The 22,732-nt window shown below is 42.9% G+C and overlaps 1 protein-coding gene across 1 annotated transcript in view; it reads left to right on the top strand.

Moving 5' to 3' along the window:
* The first annotated feature begins 6,042 nt into the window (after positions 1-6,042).
* KIAA1109 (KIAA1109 ortholog) overlaps positions 6,043-22,732 on the top strand; it is a 113,479-nt gene continuing 96,789 nt past the window's right edge. Inside the window, 5 exon segments of the mRNA XM_032186753.1 lie at positions 6,043-6,098; positions 14,003-14,132; positions 17,690-17,806; positions 19,629-19,707; positions 20,392-20,456. Of these exon segments, the coding sequence (XP_032042644.1) occupies positions 14,036-14,132; positions 17,690-17,806; positions 19,629-19,707; positions 20,392-20,456 (358 nt within the window). The 5' untranslated portion in view covers positions 6,043-6,098; positions 14,003-14,035.

The following is a 22,732-nucleotide window of genomic DNA, read 5'->3' as shown; positions in this document are numbered from 1 at the left end:
CTAAAAAGCCTGTGCTTTCTCCTCTTTCTCTGGCAACACAGTGTTACACCCACTTGCTGTGTGCCAGTTCATTCTTCCTGATAACTACTGAGGCCAGTAATGGAGGCTCCAGTTTAAAAAAGAAACTTTACTTTGTGAATGATTATTATATGTTCAAACTAGGTTTTAGATTACTTAGACAAAAAATATATACAATTTGCCTATACATCTAGCACAAAAAGACTTCTAATAATGTGTTTTGGTACAATGCACTTCTTTTGAGAGCAGAAATAACTAAAAATAAGTGAAATGCAAAAACAAAAACTAGAGCTAACCTACAATCTCATGAAATTTATTACCAGCAGAACAGCATAAAACATAATCAGCAAGACGCAGCTGCACTGTCAGTTGTACTCGAGACAACTTTCTAGGCAACTTTTTTCTTTCTTTTATGTAACAAATTCCTTCCTTTCCTCCCTTTGCATTCTCTGCATGTGGTCCCGTTTTAGCAGGGACCAAATGCTTTGCTCTCTTCTGTGCTGCTGTGAGCCAGGTCCCGTAAGTATTGCAGCGGGAGCTGCACAGCCAGGCAAGCCCAATGCCTTTCTGCTGGGAGAGGTTTCCGAATTGTGCTCCACGTTCTCCTGGGGTGTCCTGGCTCTGTGGTCTGGAAAGGGAATGATCAATTACCTTTCCTCTAGAACATGTGCTAGACCTAGCCATAATTTGCCCCTGGAGGGCCTTCTAGTTTGTAGACCTCTGTAGACCACTTTTCAAATTCAAAGTAAGAATGTGTTGATAATAAAGTGACATGTGGAGCTGTGATATGTGAACAGTGAAGGAAAGAACTGCTTATAGTTCCCCAACAAGTACTGGTAGGGCTACAGGCACCCAGTAAAATCCCATCTAAACCAATAATGCAGCTAGCCAGAAACAAAAATGAGGAGAAAGGCTCAAGGTATAACTCCACAGCGCTGGACACCGATGTTGCCTGCAGTGCATGTAGTGATGCTGGTGGCCATGCCAAGGAGCAGAGAGACGGTGCACCAACCGTACACACACCCAAAGCCGGGCACAGGTTATTAATGGGTTCAGGGGACAGATCGCAGGAAAAGGCAATGGGATGAAGGAAGTCTCAGGGACCGTAATAACAACAATAACTTCCTTAATAGCAACAATCTCCTTAATAGTAAGGAAGTTGTAATCTGCACCAAAAAAGGAAGCTGCAGCACCATTAAGCTTCCTGTGTGCATGCCTAGCAAGTGATGTGGGGGAAAGCTGAGGAAGGAGGGCTTTTAACATACCACATGAAGGATTTGGGGAAAAACCTGTACAGATGCCACATAAGGACACTCAAGTGTGTTTTAATAATTGCCAAGACATGGTGACAGGTTTGATGGGATCTTTAGATGTTTGCATGTTTTCACCTGTCTTTTATTTTCTGAAATTAAAAGTAACAGTTTCTTCACGGGTATATGATTTCTAATGCTGTCTGAAAATGGTTTTGATAGAAGAATTTTAACAAGTTGTAGGTAATGGCTTTTGGCTTCTGCAAGCTAATTCCTGGAGTGGCTGAAATCAATGTTCATTTTAGAGGGTTTGATGCCTGGTTCCTCACAGAATAATCTGCACAACAGAGGTCTGAATGAGATGCATGAGATCGTTTCTGCACATTTTGCTGAACAGCACCTGTCTAAAATAGAGGTTTTATTATAGGTGTTGGTTTACAATCACAGTCACTAATGACGTTGGAAGGAAAAAGTTTGCTAAAGTAATTCTTTGAAGAAAGTAAAATAGCCGTGTGTTGTTAGCAACTTTAATACACCACACTTACTGCTGATTGACTTTAAAACTACATTATTTAGTTTAGAGGAACATGGCAGCCTGTGGAGTAAATAATATTTTCTTACAGATTTTTTTTTTTAGCCATTTATTGAAGAATAGCTTTAACCTTCACTGTGTTTCCTATATTCATTTAAGATCTGGGAGCACAGAGCTAGGAGGATTTCTTCCAAGGAAATCTGTTTTGGAATCAGTTTTCAGATACAACAGGAGACTGACGACTTCCACTGAAAGACAGACAACCTTCAGTGAAGCTACTTGAATGAAGCGACTTCGCAATAAAATAAAAACCCTGCAAGGTACTGATGAAGGTCAAGCATAAACTAAGTTAATTCTGTAATTGGTAACAGGTGACTTCCAGCTCTGGCAAATTATATACTTAATGCAAAGTATTAATATTCGTTGTTTTGTTGAAATGAGTGTCTGTGATCTCATCCTTGAATGAAAAGAACCAAAGAATTTAAGATTTCGCCACTAAGCTAAGGCATGGGTGTGTTTCTGGGCCACTGGCTGCTGGCTTTTGGCTTATGCTATAGGCAGCATCTCAAGTATTTTGTACAAAGGAGTTGGATACGTATTTATACAATTTATACAATATTTATGCCTGAGCTCAGTGTTTGCTTTGAATGCAGTTGAGAATGAACTCATACAGTAAACACTGGTGTCATTTAGAGATAGCACAAACCAAGCAGCACTTTGTTCATACGCTCACTGCTCCATCGGCTTCAAAGCACTCGCTGAAGCACAACTGGAGAAAGAATGTAGTTTCATAAAGCACAGCTCCTGCTTTTTCCCTACCGATCCATGATAATTTTCTCAGAGCTGGGGGAAGGAAATGTTTGAAATTCTGAGCTGGTTACCATGCTGCTCTCAGTCCAAGTGAGCCCAACCCAAGATGTGAGATGCCCGCATCTGCACTTCAGCAGCCTCTTGTGATATTGAGCACAGCATCAGGAAAACAATTTCCCAACCATATATCATTAGAGAGCTCAGTGCAAGAGGATTGCCTGACAAAGGCTTTTCAATCTGATAGAGACTGTGAAGGCTCTTTACAGTTTCCTGATTAAATGAATTGTCTCTTAAACCAACTGATGACAATGAATCAGCTTCTTGCTCCTCAACCACAGGTGCGTGATCCTGCTCACCCTGCTGGCAGGCAACTTGTGTAGGCCCCTGATGCTTTTTGGGGTGAGGAAGGGTTGTGGTGGTGGTTGGGGCAGGAGGATGCATGGACTGGAGGCTCTGCAGCTGTGTTTTGGGCTGGCTCCCTGCCTGTTCTGCCTGCTGCTTGGGGAGAGGATCCTGGATCGTGGGGAAAATACCTCCGGGATTAGTGGGCTGAAGGGGGAAGAAGATCCGAGCTGCTCAAGCACTTGCATACGGCAGCTCAGTGAAGTGTTGCTTGCTTGATTTGTTTTCTTTTTGACTTTCTGTCATGTTTCTGTTGGAGGAGCACTGATGCGCCCAGTGCTGACCCTTAGAGGGGCTGTTCCTGTGGGCTGCAGGGTCACGTCAGCTGGAGCAGTGGCTGCTCGCTTCCCCTGGAAATGGCGGTAGTACCCAGCTGCCTTAAAAAGGTAAATTGTAAGTCCAAGAAATGGGAATTAAAGTTTCCAGTCACATTTTTGCTGTTGTTAAATAGTGTCATGTACCCAGAATCTTCTGGTTTTGTATAAATACATTCGGACAACTTCAGAATTAGCTTGACTTTGACCCTTGAGTGGCATCAACCAAAGACACAATGTGAATTAACAGACTTGGCAGCATTCAGAACAATGTTTGGAGAGATGTCTTTGGTTGAAAAACAGAAGAGGTACAGATAATTTAGAGATGGTGCTTTTGCTCAACCACCCCTCTTTCAAGAAAAAACAAATACAACCAACCAAAAAAAAAAAGTGGAAAAAAAGTCAAAACAGAAACAAACGAAGAAAAAACTTGGAGTCTTAGGCATAAAAATAAACATTCTGAGGCAAATGGGAATGCCACCTCATTTAGAATAAGTTCAAGTGTAGAGGACAGGGTTATAATTTTCCTCAACTTGAAAGTTATATGATGAGACAACATTTATAAAACCTCTTGTCAATTCCCATGCTGATAACCGGAGACGCAGCATCATTCGCTGAAAAGAATTAAGCATGAATGATTCGCTGTTTCCTAGACCATGAGAAAAATCTGGGCAAGCTTGAAAAGCTATGCCCCAGGGACAGCGTTCAAGCCGGGGCCGATTGTGCTGCGTGCATGCGTGCGATGCCATTGCAAGCTGTCCGCTTCCCCTACAAAGAGGCTGAGCCTCCAGTACAGCCCAGAGAGGATTTGGTGAAAGAACCCCTTGAACTACCTCCCCTCCATGGGAATTTGAATCTAGGTGTGACAATCACCCCGTTGCATGACTTTTAAGGTATTGAACTGTATTACAGTGCATTGTGTATTTCATCTCTTAGCCTACAGGCACCTCGAGGATGGCTGGATGTGTCAGGAGAAGCTCTCTTGGTGCTTCAGATGTGAATCATTGACTCATTGACTGGGTTATAAAGGGCAAAGTCAATGAATCAGCTCCTTCTTTTTTGTTTATGCAAATAACACATCTTGAACCTTTGGTTATCGTGTACCCTTTCAAATGTAATTTCTACAAATAAATTTCAAATGTCAGATATATTTTATCATTTAGCATCAGCATATAGGAGGAAGAGGTGAAAGAAGCAATCCAGCATCATTACTTATGGGGAAGAAAATTACGAGAAAATTCTTTAAAGAAGAGAGAGAAGAAACAGAAAGCTGGAGGAAAATATCAGGAGCTCATTTGTGGACACTCCCCCGAAAGGTCAGGGGAGGCAATGGAAGGAATGAAACTGTTGATGGAAATCAGCAATGCAGACAAACATCCAAAAAAATGCAATCTTCAAAAAAGCAGCAGGCAATCAGGCAGGGGTGCTGTGAGAATCCACAAACCTCCAGTCAGTGCTAAAATAGGACAGCCACCCGGCTCTGTGGTGCAAGGGGCGTCAGTGCAGCCCCAGGCGCCCACCTGGGCAAGAAGAGAGCCTGCAGCACAGCGTTTGTCCACCCCTGGCCCAAGGATGCTGGCAAAAGAGCACTGACCTCTCGGGTGTGGAAGTGGTAGGGGCCAAATGATGGGCTCCAAGACGCACAAACCTGAACGTGAAATGAGGCTGTTGCCTCTGACTGCAAAACTGCTCCTGCTATCGGTTTTGGAAATAGTTCCTACTGCTGCTGCACGAGCAAAGGACTGAAGATGTTTCATACAGAAGTACTGCTGGCCATCCTAAGGCGAAAGGAAGCATGCTGTTAGAGAGGCTGCGCTATAAATACACACGTGTATTCACTTGTTACATAAACGCAGTGGCATGTTGGACTTAGGCTGGCCTTTCTGTGAAAACAGACCTCACTGCAGCCTTTCAGGACTTGAAGGGGACTCACAAAAAAGATGGAGAGCAACTCTTTGCTTCATTGGATAATGACAGGATGAGGGGGAATTCAAACTGAAAGAGGTTTAGATTGGATCTGAGGAGGAAATTCCTCACCCAGGAGGTGGTGAGGCGCTGGCACAGGCTGCCCAGAGCAGCTGTGGCTGCCCCATGCCTGGAGGTGCCCAAGGCCAGGCTGGATGGGGCTGTGGGCAGCCTGTGCTGGGGGGAGGTGTTCCTGCCCATGGCAGGGGCTGGGACTGGGTGTGCGTGGAGGTCCCTCCAGCCCGAGCTGTTTGTGGCTCTGTGGGACACGCTCCGCCCTGGACCTTAAAGTGTTTAAGAACAAATTTTGGTCTTGCTTTTCCTTTTTCTCTTCCTTTTTCGCTTTCTCTTATCCCTTTCCCTTGTTCTCTTCGCTTTCCCGTATCATTCTCCCTTTTCCTTTCCCTTCCCCTTCCCCTCCTCCCTTTCCCTCACGTTGCTCCCTTCCCCTTTCCCCCACCCCTCCCCGCCCTCCCTCACCCCCAGCCCCGCCCTCTCCCAGCCCCCGCACGGCGTCACCACCGTCTCCCCGCATGCGCAACACCTCCCACAGCCGGGCGGAAGAAGGGCGTGGTCTCCCCCACACACACCCACCCCCCTCTTCCACCCGCGCCTCGCGATTGGCCCTTTCCACCCCCCGCCCCGCGCCTCCTCCCATCCCGTTGGCCCTACCTCCCGGCGGCGCTTCCCCATTGGCTGCGGCGGCGCTGCGGCCGGGGCGGGGGCGGTGCCCACCGGGAGGTGCGGGAAGGCCCGGGCCGCCGCCGCTTCCGGGTCCGTGGGGGAGCCGCGGCGGAGGAAAATGGCGTAAGTGCGGGGCGCAGGGGGGGGGGGAGGGGGCGCAGGGGGGGGGGGAGGGGGCGCGGGGGGGGCCGTGAGGGTGGCGGGGCCGTGATGGCGGCCGCGGGCGGGCCGTGAGGAGCCCTGAGGGGCTGGCGCGGCTCCGCGGGGGTTTTCCCCCTCAGCAGCCCAAACCGGCAGCGTTAGCAGCAAAGCAGCCCCCTCCCGTGAGGAAGCCGGGACACGTGGCTAGGAGTTTTTGTGTATTTTGTAGAATTTGGAGTAAAAGTGAGGGAAGCGGCAGCCGGAGCCAGGCGCGCAGGGGGAGCGCTGCTTCCACACCAGGCACCCCTTCGGGTCCTCTGTGCTGGGACTCGTGCCCTGCACTTTGACAAATAAATTATCAAAACCGGTCTGTTTTTTTTTTTTTTTGTTTGTTTGTTTTGTTTTTGTTTTTTTTTGGAGGGGGGAAGGAGGGGAAATCACCTATCACAGTAACTCATTTTTCTTTATCATAATGTTGAAGTATTTAGAGCATCAGTGTTTTCAAAAGGTTTGGGATAAAATGCATCACTGGGTTGTTTGGAGCCTGAATCAGTAGATGTGAAGGGTTTTATTACTCCTTTTGGACGCTGGTACTTGTCTAAACCACTCAAACTAGCTTTTTTCCTCCTCCTCAAGGAGCGTTATGTGTATTTGCAATGTAGATGCTTTTCTAGTAGTTGCTATTTCTCTGTTAGATATAACATATCCCAGCAGGTAGACTGCTGCAAGAATCACTTCTGCATCTCACAGCTTCTTTGAAGAAAGCTTTTAATTTTACCTCCTTTTCTAAGCACACACATTGCTCACGAAGGCAGGCTGCTGTGGCGCAGATGCGGTGTGAGTGGTGCTGCCCAGGCAGCAGCGTGACAGGGGTGGCTCCCAGCTCTGCTCTGGCTGGAGTTGGGCTGTGTCTGCTTGAGGTCGGAGCAGGACCTCATTAGTGCAATTAACACAGTCGTTCAGCTTGTTTACAGTTTCCCACTACCGTTGCTTCAAGCACTGGCTGAGGGGTAGGAGCTTGGGCCCGAATCTCAGTTCTTCTGCTGAAAATTATGGCAGCCTTCAGTCAGCTGTAGGATGTGAAGCAAATGCAACTCTTCGGATAGCAGAATTGCTGTGTAAGTGCTATCCCGTAGCTTACTTTGTGTGTGTGCACGCTTTGAGAACAACTTCTCTTCCCTCCCCTTCACCATACTTGTTGATTAAGGACTTCACTGAGCTTCCTACGCTGTCTGGGACCGGCTTGAAGTCTCCAGACCTAGCCGGAATATTTTGGGAGAGACGCCAAGGTTGGCAGCTTCTTGTTTTGTAAAATGCGCTGAATGTGCGCCTAGGTGCTGATAACATCGTGTGCCCTCAGAGGGAAGCTCAGCTGGGTTGTGTTTGCATTTGTGAGACTGCTTTCGAACATCGCTGAATTACGTCAGGCTCTGACTTGGTACCAGCTCTTGCTGGAGACCCTTTGAAAGAAAGTGACCAAGCGGGTAGAACAGGGAAATGCCATTTCTTGGCCTCAAGGACCTATTGTGGGCATGGCTCCCATAGTGGAGATGTGAAGCATCCGTGCGTGTTATCAGAGTTGATTTGTTTGGACTAGGGGAGTTTACCTCCTCTGCTTTAATCTTGTGTCTTGGGTGCAATTGCAGCTCAGCTATCTTGTAAATGCTGTAGAAACTGGGAGTTATGTCCTCCGACTGGAAGTTAACTTTTAAGGAATGAAATGTGGACATTATTTTATAAAGCAGATTTTGCTTTGCTTTCCAAATTAACAAATACTTGGTAAACACTTGATTTCTCTGAACTGAAACTCTGAGGAATGTCCCTGGTAAACTTTCACTCCCATTTATTTCACCCCCCCATAAATTCTAGTCAGAAGATTAGGGGGATTGGCAGCATTCTTTATTTCACTACTTGCTTCATAACCGTATACGGTTGTTTTTTTCCCCGAGCCTTATGAAATTTTACTTTCTGTTCACATCTTTGGATACTGTTTTAATCAGCCATCTCTGCAAGGTGTGCCAGAAGAAAAGAGTATTCCATAGGATGGGATTAAATAGCATTTCCTTTTTTCCTCTCCTTTTCTATCAGCCCAAGACCGATATTACTGTGACGTTCCCAGGCACTGAGTAAAATACCTGTTGCTTTCGTCTCCAGTTGCAGGTGTAGGACAGAGCCCTCGTGGCTGCGTTGCTGTTCCCTTGGCTTCAGCTCTCTGCCAGGCGGAGGGGATGCTGGAAGGCCTCTGCTGGCAGCGGGTCCGCCGGCTCCTCATCTTCTTGCCCTGCCCCTGCACAGCTTCACGTGCTGTGCTTTGCCCAGCCAGCCGCCTGAATGAAGCCAAAGCACGATATGGGATCTGCGGCGGTGTTGTGTGTTGGCCATCCACCTTTCAGATGGGCTTCTGTTTTATTATTTTGGGGTTGTAACCCATTTTATATATGCGTGCCTTCTGTAACTTTTTAGTATTTTGTTCCAGCAGGGCTTTTTTTTCCCCTCAAGCTAAGTGTTAGCACTTCAGGCTGACATTAACACTAGTTTATGTATTTGATGTAACTGAAATGTATTTATAAAGGCTTGATGTAGGTACTTCTGAGTGAGTGGCGTTTTCAGGAACGGAGTGTTTGCTGAGAGCCTGGTCCAGGTTGGAATACTGGGAGCAGGCTGGAAATGAAGCACATCCCCCAGGACTGTCAGATGACTTCCCTCATTTTCCATCAATTACATCCTTTTAGTACTGATAAAATTTGAATAATACATGAGTCAAGTAATTAAAACTTTTACATTTTCTGTTAAGTGTGTGTTTCTCCTCTAAAGAATGCCTGTCTGACCGGGAGGAGCAAGTCTAGGTAACATCGAACCCTCACATCTTCAATTCAATCCAAACATGCACCTGGAAAGCAGGCCCCAAGTATTTTGTGTGGGCATCACAAACTGAGGGCTGGGCCTTCTATCTCTCCTCGCTCTCATTTGCAGCAGGGAGACTACACAACGCCTTAAAAGACTGATGTGAAAATAAACGAGTGGTGATTCTGTCACTGCAGTGCCCCAAAATCTGCTGCTTCTCCTTTCTTCCTCTCAGAAGTCACACAACTTTCTGTGGTAGTGTGCCAGGCAGCTCATAAAAGCTGTAAGTGACATTTGGAACAGTAAATATGTTCTTTATAAAAAAAAAAAAGGTGGTTATTATATTTCTGGACTGTGTTCTGGCTTGTTTTCTGGGATCATCATCACAAACCAGTAGAGACATTGAGAACATACTGTAAAAAAGTGCAGAGATGCACGTGGGTTTCTGGGTTTCTCATCTCCACTGATGTGTGCTCTGTCTGGTGCTGGTAAGGGTCAGCTTCTCGTCCACTCCTGTGCTTTCCAGAGGACACCCCTAAGACTTGCCAAGCGTGCTGTTCCTTCAGAAGAACACACTAGCAGCTCGCTTTGAACCCACAGGCACACCAAGCCACCGGTCAGCATCCCTGCAGAGTGCCTGCCTGGTGTTGTGTTGCTGCCCCTGAGGGTGGCGGAGACACCGTGTGTGTGAGGTGGGAGCTGGGGGGCAGCCTGCTCAGCCTGGGGGCAGCCCTCAACCTCTCCACCTCCTCCCTGAGCTCCATCAGGGAGTGCGAGTGGGGACAGAGCTGTGGGGCACCTCCCTGCCAGGCCTGGTGAGGGGCCTGGAGAACAAGGCTTATGGGGAGTGGCTGAGGGAGCTGGGCTTGTTCAGCCTGGAGAAGAGGAGGCTCGGGGGTGACCTTATTGCTCTCTACAGGTACCTCAAAGGAGGCCGTAGTGAGGTGGGGGTTGGTCTGTTCTCCCATGTGCCTGGTGACAGGACGAGGGGGAAATGGGCTAAAGTTGCACGAGGGGAGGCTTAGGTTGGATGTTAGGAAGAACTTCTTTACTGAAAGGGTTGTGAGGCATTGGAATGGGCTGCCCAGGGAAATGGTGGAGTCACCATCCCTGGAGGTCTTTAAAAGACATTTAGATGTAGAGCTCAGTGATGTGGTTTAGTGGAGGACTTGTTAGTGTTAGGTCAGAGGTTGGACTCAATGATCTTGAGGTCTCTTCCAACCTAGATGATTCTGCGGACTTCAGAGGAGTTTTGCCCTTGGGGTGAGCAAGGATGCGTGCAGGGAGCTGGGCCACGTGCACAGTGCACAGGGCACGGAGGGTGGAGGCATGTAATGGAAGGTAACGTCCATGGAAAGTAGCTCGTGGCTGTCCTGGAAAGGCTGCATCTCTGCCTCCTAACGCTGCTGATCCTGCCTCTCCATCCTCCACGCCATGTAGATGCCCAAGGGCGACATCAGTAGCTCGTCCTGCTTAAGTCTCTGCCTGCAGCGGCTGTCTGTTGCCCTAAATCTTTGAGGTGCAGTTGCTTTGTAATCAAAATGGATTAAGCACCTGTGCCCTCTGAGACACATGTGCACCCAGTGCAGGCGGTAGTGCTGCCTGTTTCTGCAAGCTTAGGCTCCCATCCTCTGCCTCCTGCTTCTCAGGTGCCTCAATTGAGAGCAGGGGGTGCCGTCAGTGGGCCCAGGCCTCAAAGGATCCGTGGTGGAGCTCTAAAACTTGCAAACGTTGCCTGATGCGGGATTCCTTTGTTTATTTGTGTGTGAATAGCAAAAGTGTTCCAGAAAACTTCCAAGGATATCCATCTTGTGGTTGGGCTAGTGGTGGCAAAATGTGATGAACGCAGCCTTTGTTTCAGCCGGTCAGTATCAGCATCCCGTCGCTCGCGGTCTTGTCTTGCCACAGTCCTACAGAGCCGTAACAGCATTCAGTTTCCTGCCTCAGTGTTGTATAACACTAGTTTATTTCTTCGGAAGTTAGGAAACGTGTAATTTGCTAAATTGGTAGGAATTTTGATGATAATTTCTTAGGAAATTTCTTAGGAATAGATAAATTTCTAGGAAAATCACAAGTTGCTTTCTTAGGGTTGTTAGTGTTGTTCGCTGAGGTGATCCTGACCACTTGGCAACACTTCCACAGTGGTCATGATCACAAAAGGAGGGTTTGATTCTTCTCTTGAAGGGAAGAAACAGACTCCCCCTGTTGTGCTGACAGGCTGGTGTCTCCCCGGTTCCTCTGCCATTCCCAGGTTAAAAGCTCCTAGAGGCTGCCTGCGGAGCATCATCTACTTTGTAATACAAGCTGGCATGTAGGTTTTTTATTAGGGTATTGTGAATGTCTTAAAGCAAATCACCGTACCATTACATAATTTAATTTGCCGTTGTAACGTCCCTTTAAAACAAGGACTTAAAAAATATGTGTGTGTCATGCTGCTTAGTCCTGCTGGTAGGGGAGCTACCGTAGCGGCTGCTTTGTCGCCACTCCTGGAGGCAGTGCCTGGTGGTTTTTCTTTTGTAGTTTTGTGTTTTGCTTAGTACTTTCCTCATCTTTCCTCCCCATTCTGTTCTCTCTTATCAGAAGAGGTAGGGAGCAAATTGCTAGTGCTTGTTAGTGGGGCTGCACTTGTTTTACTTCAAAACACGGACTCCTAATTCAAGGTACTACTTACCCAGATGCAGGAGAGACAAATGCATTAAAGGGCATTTTTTTTCAGCTTCTCTTCCATGTTTTCTTATCAGGTTACAGTAGTGAGAGATGGCATGGGTTTATTTATTACAGGAATACCTGGGTAAATATTAGTTCCTTTGCTAACACTTAGAAATAGGGATTATTTCAGAAATGTTATCACAGAATCAGCTAGGTTGGAAGAGACCTCCAAAATCAGCAAGTCCAAGCTCTGACCTAACACTAACAAGTCCCCCCCTAAACCATATCACTGAGCTAAATGCTCGTGCTGCTCAAAACCCAAGATCTTGTCGATGACATTCAGTTTTGTGTTCCCCATCTGACGGAGAGTGTCAGACATTTGACAAGGAAAGGAAACGAAACCTACCTGGATTTGTTTGAGGGCTGAAGGCTGACAGCCAGGCAGGCTGCCAGAGCTGGAAGGTGTTTAAAAAAAGAAAAAGGGAAGAGAAAAAGAAAAAAAGAAAGAAAGCAGAATGATCTCCTTGTAAGAAGGCTTGACAGATGATATCCAAGGGAGAAAACTTCAAATGAAAGTAATGCAAGTAAAATAGCGCTGGATGATTATAAATATTATGGAATTGAGCTACTCCCTGTTAATCACACTTAATTAATATAACCCAGTTGTGAGATGATTTGTGGCTGTTTTGAATAAGCGCGTGAGATCAGAAGGACTGGGTTTCTGCTTTCCCTGTACCAGTGACACGATGTAGCCAGTTTTTATAAGCCGATGCAAATCCATCGCAAAGCGAGGGAATTACTGGGCACGCCGGATTAAGAGGTTATGGAAATATTTCATTGCTCTTGAAGGCTGCCTGGCCGTGCACCCTTGAGCTTTGCCTTCCAGGGGTGCAGGGGGCTGCGCCACGGGCCCCAGCGTGCGAGGAAGTGGCTGTGGGGTGTGGGATGGCAGTGGGATGGCTGGAGCAAAGCCGCACTGCTGCCTCAAGCAGCAATGCCTGAGGGCAACCTTGTGCTGCGTTAGGCAGCTATACCTGAAGGCAGCCGAATTTTTCATCCCTGAGTTTTATGGCATGCATGGGGAGAGGGTGTGTGGTCAGGGGGCTGTGTGGCTGCTGCATGTGGCTGCTGCTGCTCTGCTGAGTGAGCTGTACTGCTCTGGGATGGTTTCAAGACAAGGGATTGAACTTTTATTTTGTTTTGTTTTGTGAATTAAACGTTGGTTTAGTGCAGTTCACAAATGGGGAGTGAAAGCTTTGTACCAGGTTTAACTACCTTTCAACTCCTGGGCATCTGCATATATCCATAAACAGTCTGCAGCCCCAAGAGTCTGAGATATTTACATGTATGTACTGCTTTCCTCCCCTACAGAAACAAATGGACTAGATGGTCTTGGAGGTTTCTTCCATCCTAGTAAATTTCTGTGAAATCAGGTTTCCTCACTCAGTTGCTTAAAGAAACCATCAGATGTGAACAAATACTTCCATAGGTCTCTGTTCCCTTAGGAATTAAAACCTGAACTTCTGAATTGTTGTCCTGGGCTAGGACTTTTGCCCCTTTGTTGGTACGAAGAACTGCCCTGCTGCCTCTTCTCTCCAGTGTCACCCGTTAAAATGAGGAGAAAAGTTCATATGTAAGCACTCGGGGGAAAAAAACAGGAATTAAGGAGCTGGTTAAGAAATGCAATGGTACATGAACAGAGATTTGAACAGAAATGACCTTTAGGGAGTGGTGCATCTGTGCAAGAAATAGCATGTGTCCTTTTTGTTTTCAAATGATCCGTTTGCCATCCTGCACGTTAGAAGTAAGTGGTAGAAAAGACGTGAGTTACTGCGGGATTAAGTTACAGCACGGAGTCGAGAGATTCTTAATTCACAAGCGCAATAGAGCAATTATCTTGAAATAAACTGCAATTAATGCTGCTCTGAAAGGAACATCTTACGGAACAAACCTCTACGAAGCGAACACAGTGTGCACTTAGTCTCCTGTTACATTTTTAGAAAGTTTAACAATTTTACTTCTATGTTCAGTTGCCTTTTAACTCAGTGCTATGGTACACCAGCCTTTTAAACTTGTTTGCTATTATTTTCTGTACAGGGCAGTCAGAGTACTAAATTTAGAGAGCATAGTCTGGGATTTTGTTGATCTGCACTGTTTTAGGGAAGCACGTGCCTGGAAACTTCGTTTCAGCAGATAGGAGTGTTCTGCTCTGGGTGGAAATGTTTCTGCTCTAGAGGAGAAAAAAAAAAGGATAGCTGAGAATCATAAAGATGCTACTGAAGGAATAAAATGTATTCACATTTGTGTGAAGCAGACTGTTACACCACGTTAAACATTCCTAATGTTCTCCACACCGTGCTGTACTTACTACTCTTTTTTTTTTTTCCTTTCAGTTCTATAGGTGCTGACACAGCAACAGTTTAGCAATGGATCAAAGGAAAAATGATAGTTTTGTCCCAAGTATCACACAGCTGGAGGACTTCCTAACAGAACATGACTCCAATGTTGTTTGGCTGTTAGTAGGTAAGGTGAATTTATTCTGTTTTGGGTAAGTGTTGTTCTTTTGTTTGTGTGTACTTTTAAACATGCTTCTCAAAACGTTGGTATACCAATAGAGAAATTCTGGCCAAAAGACATCAAAGCATTGAAAACAGATTTTTACTTGCCATATAACTGCTTAGTGATGTATGACAATGCTATTTAAGTAATTCAGAAAGAAAATACAGTATTGTTTTCAATACTAATATTGCTGGGACACTCAGGAGTGAAGTCCAGTGTGCAGAGAATGATGCTCTGCAGCTGCTGCTCTGCAAAATAAGAGCCCAGGGAGAACTCTCTGCAAAATAAGTTTATTTTAACACCAGAATAAGCTGTTGATTAACAGTAATACAATGACAGGATTGGCATTGTAGCACATGAGAGGCAGATACAGTAACTTCACTCTACAGATATTTAATACAGCATGCATCATTTGAATCATGGTATAAAGACACTTGTGTTAAATGACATAACTTTTACACCAAACTTTGTGTCACAATAAGCCTTTAGGCACAGGGTGCTCAGTTATAGGTAGTTCTTGTAAATGTACCTTAGTTAGACTTATGTTAGTCTTTATAACACTGGTGCTGTTGTTTATAGTTGTGTGTAGGAACTTGTATTTCCTGAACATGTGAACGAGTGGGGCAGGGAGAGCAAAATAACCATTGAGTTAGATTCAGGTCTGGATGAAGGCGTTAGACGTATGTTGAACTGTGACTTTTACAAGAACAAGCAATACCTGCTTTTCAGCCTTGATTCCTAGACCCAGAGCAAAGGGCAGCAGAGGAAAAAGTTTCATTTTTGACTTTTGGGAATTGGGTGTGTGTGTGTTGGCAATTGGTGCACTGCAATTATTTTTCAGTGGGCCAAGTTGAATGAAATGGATATAGGCAGATAGCTGAAGCTGCTTCCAGAATATTATTAATTTTCACTTTTAATATGTTGAAGTGGAAAATCTGCATGCAACGTAAATTTTAAGTGTAATCCAGATGAAGATAAGAGAAGTCACCATGCCAGTAGTTGCTTGTGATAAAATATGGAAAGGACATGGAACAGATCTGCAAATTCTGTCTCCGGAAGCTTTGAATTAAGACCTAGGGGTGTTCAGGTCTTTCACCAAAGAATAAAAGTGTCAAATGGCAGTCTGCAGATTTTTTTCTTCCTCTGGTTTTCACTTTCTGCACTGGATTTACAGAACAAACAATTACTAATACTACTTGGGAAGTATGTAGGACATAAGCAATTCCATTTAACAACTATAAATCAAACCAAAGGCTTTGCTTAGCTTTCTTATTTGCTTGAGCATATTAAATGTACAAATTTATGTTCCAAGGAAGAGTGGGTGGAACTTCAAGACATAATCTAGTCTGTTCCTTTTTTCTAAGGGTAGATTGATCTATGTACATCTATGCAGTTTTGGGGAGCTGCTGATCTCTTCATTTGTAAGGGGGTGCCTGGTATTCTAAAAACAATGACACAACAGAAAATTCTGGGTAGCCTCCTGTTATTATGAAGTATGGATACAAAGGCATTAAAGTAATGTTCATTAATCTTGACCCAGTTTCAACCAATCGTTCCTTCCCTGCTTTCATCTGCTGACCTATGGCATCCTGTTAAAAGAGAACAAAAAAAGATGTCAACAGTTTATCTTCTGTTTAATCCTGAAACAGCTAAATATTGATTCAAGTAAGAGGTGATGAATTTCAGAAATGAACATGCTCTTCAAAGAGTTGTTGCACAATTCTAGCACAATCTGTTTTAAAAAAATCACATGTAGTGAAATGTTTCAAATATAATTTCCAAAAATGTAATTGCAGTGAAGAGGCTTTTAAAATCAAGGAATATAATAATGAGATTAATAGAGTTTATAGGATCTGTCGTTTAGTAGTGGAGACGAAATTTGGTGAGTGGGGGAAAAAAAAAGGGTAAAATTTGGGGCAGATGTGAGACAAGTTATATAGGCAGTGTATAGGACTGTGGTGCCTGGGAAGTGTATTGGTTTGCTGATTTTCTTCAGAATGTCACCTTGAGAGGAGACCTTCTTGGCTTTAGGTTAAGTGCCTAGATGAACTTTAATCTCAAATTAAGTTTTACGACTGGAATGAGACCCTTTGAGTGTGAGTCATGCCACCTTTCTCCTTCACTGATAGAGCAGCTTACTCATCTAAAAGCAAGGTGAGGTAAATGCTGCCCTTGCAGCGTGCCTTCTCTGAATGCCAGCAGCACTTTCTTTTCTGGGGTTTCGTTTTAACCCTCCATGCCTTGTTCCTGTGGAATTACCACCCGTGCAGAGCTTTGACCTAAGATTTGATTTGTTTTACACGGCAAGCAGCTTACTTGCCCAGGTGTATGTGCTACTTCAGTTTTGATTAGACTGGATCCCTTTTCCAGTAACAAAAAGACAAAGTCATACAAGTCTTTCTCTTCTCCCTTCTCTTCCTCGTCTTTTGACAAAGTGCAGGCACTGTGGTGGAACAGATGACTGCAAAAATGTTAAGGTCTAGTAAATGAACAAGTCTTTTTTAAGTAAAATTTTTATCAATTACCTGAAATCTCTGCAGAGTGAAGACATCACACCTGTGCGTTTTTCTGCACTTCAGTTTTCCCATAAAAAGCACAATAAATCTGAGTTTTTAAGTATAGAATAGATATAAAAGGAAAACTTTTGTTATAAAGGTCAGTTAATATAACAAACAGAGGTACCTTAAATACAAAAATTGCATTATTCCCTATTCTGCTCTGGACTAAGCAGGTTGATAATTTATTGAGTGAGAGTTAGAAGTAGTCCATTCCCTGGCAGCCCCATTGCTTTTGGGTTTGTCCTTCTGGAATCTTTGAGAACCCTTGTAGTTAGAAATAGGTTACCAACTCTTAATCAACTAAAGTGAAAATTACTTTGGGGATTAGCAGACCTAATTTTTTTTTTTTAGCATGTTTTTCACGAGATTGCTTTTTCCTCTTTCCATGTTCCAACTGTTGACAGTTTTCTGCTATCCCATAGACTAGTCTGTTTCTCTCGAGGTCCAGCAGCTTAGGAAATTCATGTAGTTTCAGGTGTGAGAGTAAAATTGTCTGTGTTCAGGAAATTTAAGTTACAATTCGTGGTTTGGAAAAGGGTGGAGAAGGAATGTCGTTTGACTTCTGTAGATCATATTTTCTTAGGTATTTTGAAATACAATGGTTGTGTGGCATAATGCTTGCTACCATTTGATCTGTGAAATTTAAGAGGATAGGAGATGACAGTGAAATGTATGGTGCCTGTCTCCTGCCCTCAGTAGGCCTGTTCTTCAAATTGGGGAATAAAAGACTGTACTTTTCTGAAATTTGCATTTTGCTTTTTTCCCCTTTTCACAACTTTCTCATACCCTCCTTCCCATTGAAATGCCTCATCAGTTTCTTTTTTTTTTTTTTTTTTTGAGAGTGGGAAGAACATTATACTTTATAATTTCAATAGGTAAGGGTTTTATAGTCTTAATAGGTAAGGCTTTTATCTAGGCCAGAATGCTTTAAAAATATTTTAATTCATTGTAATCTTTCAACAGCGACAATATTGTCTTGTGGATGGATTATCTACCTAACTTATTATAATTCCCGGAACATTGGACTCATTCTAACATTGGTTCTGAACAGGCTATATAAGCATGGCTACATCCATATTGGTAAGTGAAGATTGCTGTAACGCTGTTGCTTTTACCTACTGCTTTTTATTATACTTTGATTTGCTGAAAACCAAGTGGAGGTAAAATTACTGTTACAGTAATTTGGAAATGATCAGTATGGTTTTAATTTAAGAAAGAAACAAGTTCAATGACATGCTTCAGGAAATGATTTCTGGTTTAGGTAGGAAAACACCCTCTTTTTCATTGTCTAATTGTTTTGTATTAATGTTCACTTGATGGATTTTTATTGTCAGGTGTACTTTTTTCTGTTTACTCTTTATACTTAGGTATGTAAAGCCTGTATGTTTCCCATTACCTTCTCAAAGCCCTATATCATTAATGGTCCGCCTCCTAAGAGGAGGTTGGTCCCAAGGAGCCTACACGAGCTGCTTGACTTTGCCTGGTGATTTGGTGTTCAGGGGCACAGCTTCCCACTCCCCACACCTCTGGGGCTGGTTATATGGCATCTGAAGCAGGCGGAGAAACTGTTTGGTTGGGCTCAAAGGAGCATGGTGGTGTCTCAAGGCTTGGCTCCTTGTTATAGCAGTGTCCTTGCTTTCTAAATAAGCTGTCAGAACAACTAATAATGTTAGTCCATACTGGCAGTGTGATACGTTGAATTTATACTGGCTAGAACGTTTCCATCAAAATCCATTACATTTTTTTTCTTTTTTTTTTCTTCTTTTTTTTTTTATAATTTTAAAACACTTTTGAATAAAACAGGTCAGTACAAATCACTTGGGCACTCACCCACATTACAGAAATATCTGATGTTGAGTCACAGAGGGCTGTATCCCACAACCTCACTCTGACTGCACTTCTGACTTTCATTTATTCTTGCATGCCTTCCTCTCGCTGCTTTCCAGAATGGCTACTACTTTACTTCTGGACTTTTCTGCAACTATTGATCATAAATGGAGTGTTAACTTTAAAACAAACAACCAAAAACCACAACCTCAGCCATACCCACCTACCAAATTGACCCCTGCATTAATTTACATATGTCCTCAAGAATTTAAGAACTGTAATCCAAACTAGCTTCAAATCCAGCTTTTTGAACAGCAGTGTAGCTGAAAATCGTACTGGCTGCTACACTTGATCTATAGGCTTTTATTATAATTTCTATGTGAAACTGCTATTAAGTTAAGACAGCTGGACGTAGCTAGCCAAATATATGGTGTTCTTTATCAACTTAATCAGTAAGAAGAACGTAACATTAATTAAATCCCATGATTAACAGCTTGGCTTCAATCAATTAGTGGTGGTTTTTTGCTTTAACAAATCATGGTTTACTTACATTTGTGAGTGAAATGAAAAGCATTAGGAAAATTACGGGCTATTGCAATACCTGCTGATCTTTTCATACTCATTAATCCCTTCCTGCTGTAAACACAATTTGTCAAAACAATTGCACTGAAAACTTCATAGCTATTTAAAATTTGAAAAATTCTTCAATCAGGAATCTATATTTCTCTAATATAGTTCTTGCATACAATAGCTTAATAGGAAAATTGTTCAAAATAGCTCCCCTAGATCGTCCCACAAAGTTTGCAAGGTACCTGGGTGTTCCTGAGTGACTTGTGTTTCTCAGACGGTCAGTTGTGTTGTTGGATGACGCCAAACCTGACACCTCTTAGAGCCGTGTGCTTGTCATGTGTGTTCTAAACCTCTGACTTCCTTTCTCCTCTGAGTGTCAATGTGTTTTTGAAGTTCAAGATACCAAGTAAACATATTTCAGATAACTGACCACTGTATTCTTCCTGTTCAGAAGTTAAAGCATCAACAATTTCAGGCTAACACCCTGTAAATTCTCTCAAATTAGGTTCCTTTTCGTTCTCTGTGCTGTCTGGAAAAGTCATGGTTCGAGAAATCTATTTCATCACAGAAGACATGTCTATCAGGTACGGATTTCCAAGGGAGTCACTGTTCTAAACACTGATGTTAAATACAGAAAATGTGTATGTCGAAGTAACACATACCCAAGTGCCATTTTACAAATGAGTAGTACATATACTCATATATGTTAAAAATAAACTATTTTGATTAAAGTGTTTTGACATTCTTAGAGATGCACATTTTGTTAGCTGATCTGCTGTTTGAGCATTATCAATTGGAAGTGAGTACTGAATAAGATTCTAGTGGCCCTTAATATGTGTAAAAGAAAACATTTTAGAGTTTAAAGGAGAACTGTTTTTAATTAATGGCTTGCAGTCCACACTCTTGAGCTTAAGTCTTGAAGATTTGCTTCGGCCAAGTAGTTTGGCATTTGTATCCCAGAAGTGAGAATAATTTGTTTCATGAACTGCAAACTAGCAAATAGTTTATAACTTTGATTCCTATCATAAAAGTTGTACAACACTGAGTAGACAATGGGTATACATGTAGGTTCTATACAAGTTCAGATAACGTGGTAATTGTATAATACTGTACTATGAGACTCACATTTCTCTGTGCCTTACTATTGCTTGTACACTGTTGAAATTGCAGATCTCTGCAGTGCATAAGGCAGCACATCATGCAGCTACACATAGGATTTTGGATTATTAATCTTTTAACTTCTGTTTTATCTAATTTATTTAATTTAGAATCCAGGATGGATTTATCATATTTCGCTGGTGGAAGATGTACAACCCTAAGCAGAAGCAGCATGGTAGGCATCTTAAAAAAGCTTAACATTTTAAATTAAGTTTACAGGTAATCTACATAAAAATATTTCCTTTGCACAATTGCGTGCATGTAGTTCAATTGTTATTATGTACCCGAAGTACATCAAAACATCAGAAGGTAAGAGTTCTTTTAACCAGTTCACCTACGTTAGTGGATTAGAACAACACAATGAAATAAATAAAGGATTTATAGTCAGGGACTCAAGGCCTTCTCAAGACAACGCTATTAATCTTAATAGTAGCCTTCATTAGCTGTAGTCTGAGCATAATTGATTCGGTATTGAAGTTTATAACCATGACAAATAGAGACTTCTGAGGTTCTGAAACTTGATTTTAGTTTTCAGGTTTGCTGTTCTGTCAGTATTTTAGCAGAAGTGTTACAATAAGGGATATTCTTTACTGTTTGATAACCCTGTGTCTTGATGACATCTGTCGTCATAGAAGTGCAGAAGTGGGGAAAAACTCATTTATTTTTCTTCCTTATCTATGGCTGAAGGAGGCGTAATACTGGATATAAGAGATTAATTGTATCTGCAGAAAACACTTTGAGAAAACATAAATAACGTTGTGATGTGTGCTTAGACATTTATAGGATTAGAATCTAGTTGGATGAGTGTCTCAAGGGCTGCCTCTCTTGACTTTTCAAGTGTCACAGTTCCATTGCTAATTCAGGGAGGTCCAGAGGTGGCATTTGTATGCCGCTTGAGGAGGGCACTAATTGAGAAGGTGACTGAACTTTGGAGGGCCTTCTTTCCCCCCGCTATGCCTCTCTCCCTTGGAATGGCCTCTGATTGCATGATGCCTCTTAGATTTGCCAGGAAGCTTATACAGTTGTTGCTTTTTCAGTACCAGCTCAGCAGTGGTAAGAGTACTGCATACACGTTATGCAGGTAGATATGAGACACCTTTCAAAATACTGAGATAAAACGGGGAAGGTTGCCCATGTTTTTTTTTTTTAATCGAGATTTGCATAATACAAATTCTTTACATTGTAAGAAGACTAATTCAGGAAGTAGAAGCTAGTCTTAAAGTTAATTACATTCTTGTAACCACAGGTTATCATCCAGCAGGTTTTCATAGAATTTTTTTCCATCTGCTAGTTAAAACATATTTCTCTAGTGGCTTACAGAATGAAAAACGAATTGAACTTACTGCAGTAAGGATAGCTGTGTCTGTCTTTGGTGGTGTTTTTGCTTGGCAGTGTTCCAAAACTTTAACCATTTCTGCTGGCATTTAGGACTGCATAATTAGCAGACAAATAATCCAAGTAATTGAGAAGATTAGAGGTCTATAGGTCTGACAACAAAATAATGTGAATAAAGTGCTCTCTTTAATAATTGCTTTCTCTTAGGAAAAATAACCCTGCTTACTTTACATTGCAACTATTTATCAGAGATTATTTCATTTTTAAAAGGAAAATTAAATCTTCAAAAATTCTTAGCCCGTTGTAGTATATTCTTCCCCATACTTTTTAATCTGCTTCATCACAACCCGGATACCTGACCAAATCACTAAGGCTGCTGCTAAATTGCATCCTAAGGATTTCTCTGGTTTCTTTGAGGATTACTCTTGCAGCTGTCACAGAGTGTTTGGAAAACCTGTTGTAGCTAGACATTACTGATGCATACCTTTGTTTCAGATCCCTCATAAAAGGAAAAACAAAATAGACATGAAATGTGCCTATAGGAAAATGCATAGACTGAAACTGGCCTATTAAATATTTTAAAATGCCACCAGATTCTTGTAAAAACACAAACCTTAAGTCTTCTAAAATTTTTGCTTGGAAAAAGTACATCTTTTGAAGGCCTAAGTGTGAGCAGTAAAGATTAGTTCATGTTTTTCTGTTTTATCTTGGTTTTGGAATTTTGCACCTGAAGTGCTGGGTGGTGCAGTGAGGAATGGAGCAGGAAGGGGAATTTGTTGTTGATAGCAGTGATAAACTTGGTCTTGTTAGTATAAAAACAGTGTGACCTCAGTCTGTTTTCATTTTAACAAATTTAAGGATGTTGGCCATGGTGGGTTTTTGTTGTTATTTATTCAGAGAAGGCTAGTGAAGGATCCTGAAGTACTCATAGACCTCACTAAAGCATTGCATCTGGGTGGCTCCCAGCACGTACTGGTTATGGGACTATTCCTCCCCAGGTGCAGGACTTTGCACTTCCCCTTGATGAGCTGCATGATGTTGGTCCCTTTCTCTGACAAGTACAGTCAAGATCTCTAAATATTTGCTCTTGGGTAGATACACAATGGGCTGCTGGGT

Source organism: Aythya fuligula, chromosome 4 (assembly GCF_009819795.1).
Source record: "Aythya fuligula isolate bAytFul2 chromosome 4, bAytFul2.pri, whole genome shotgun sequence".
NCBI lineage: Eukaryota > Metazoa > Chordata > Aves > Anseriformes > Anatidae > Aythya > Aythya fuligula.
The sequence above is the reverse complement of the archived record's forward strand: the minus strand, read 5'-3'. Positions and strand labels throughout refer to the sequence as shown.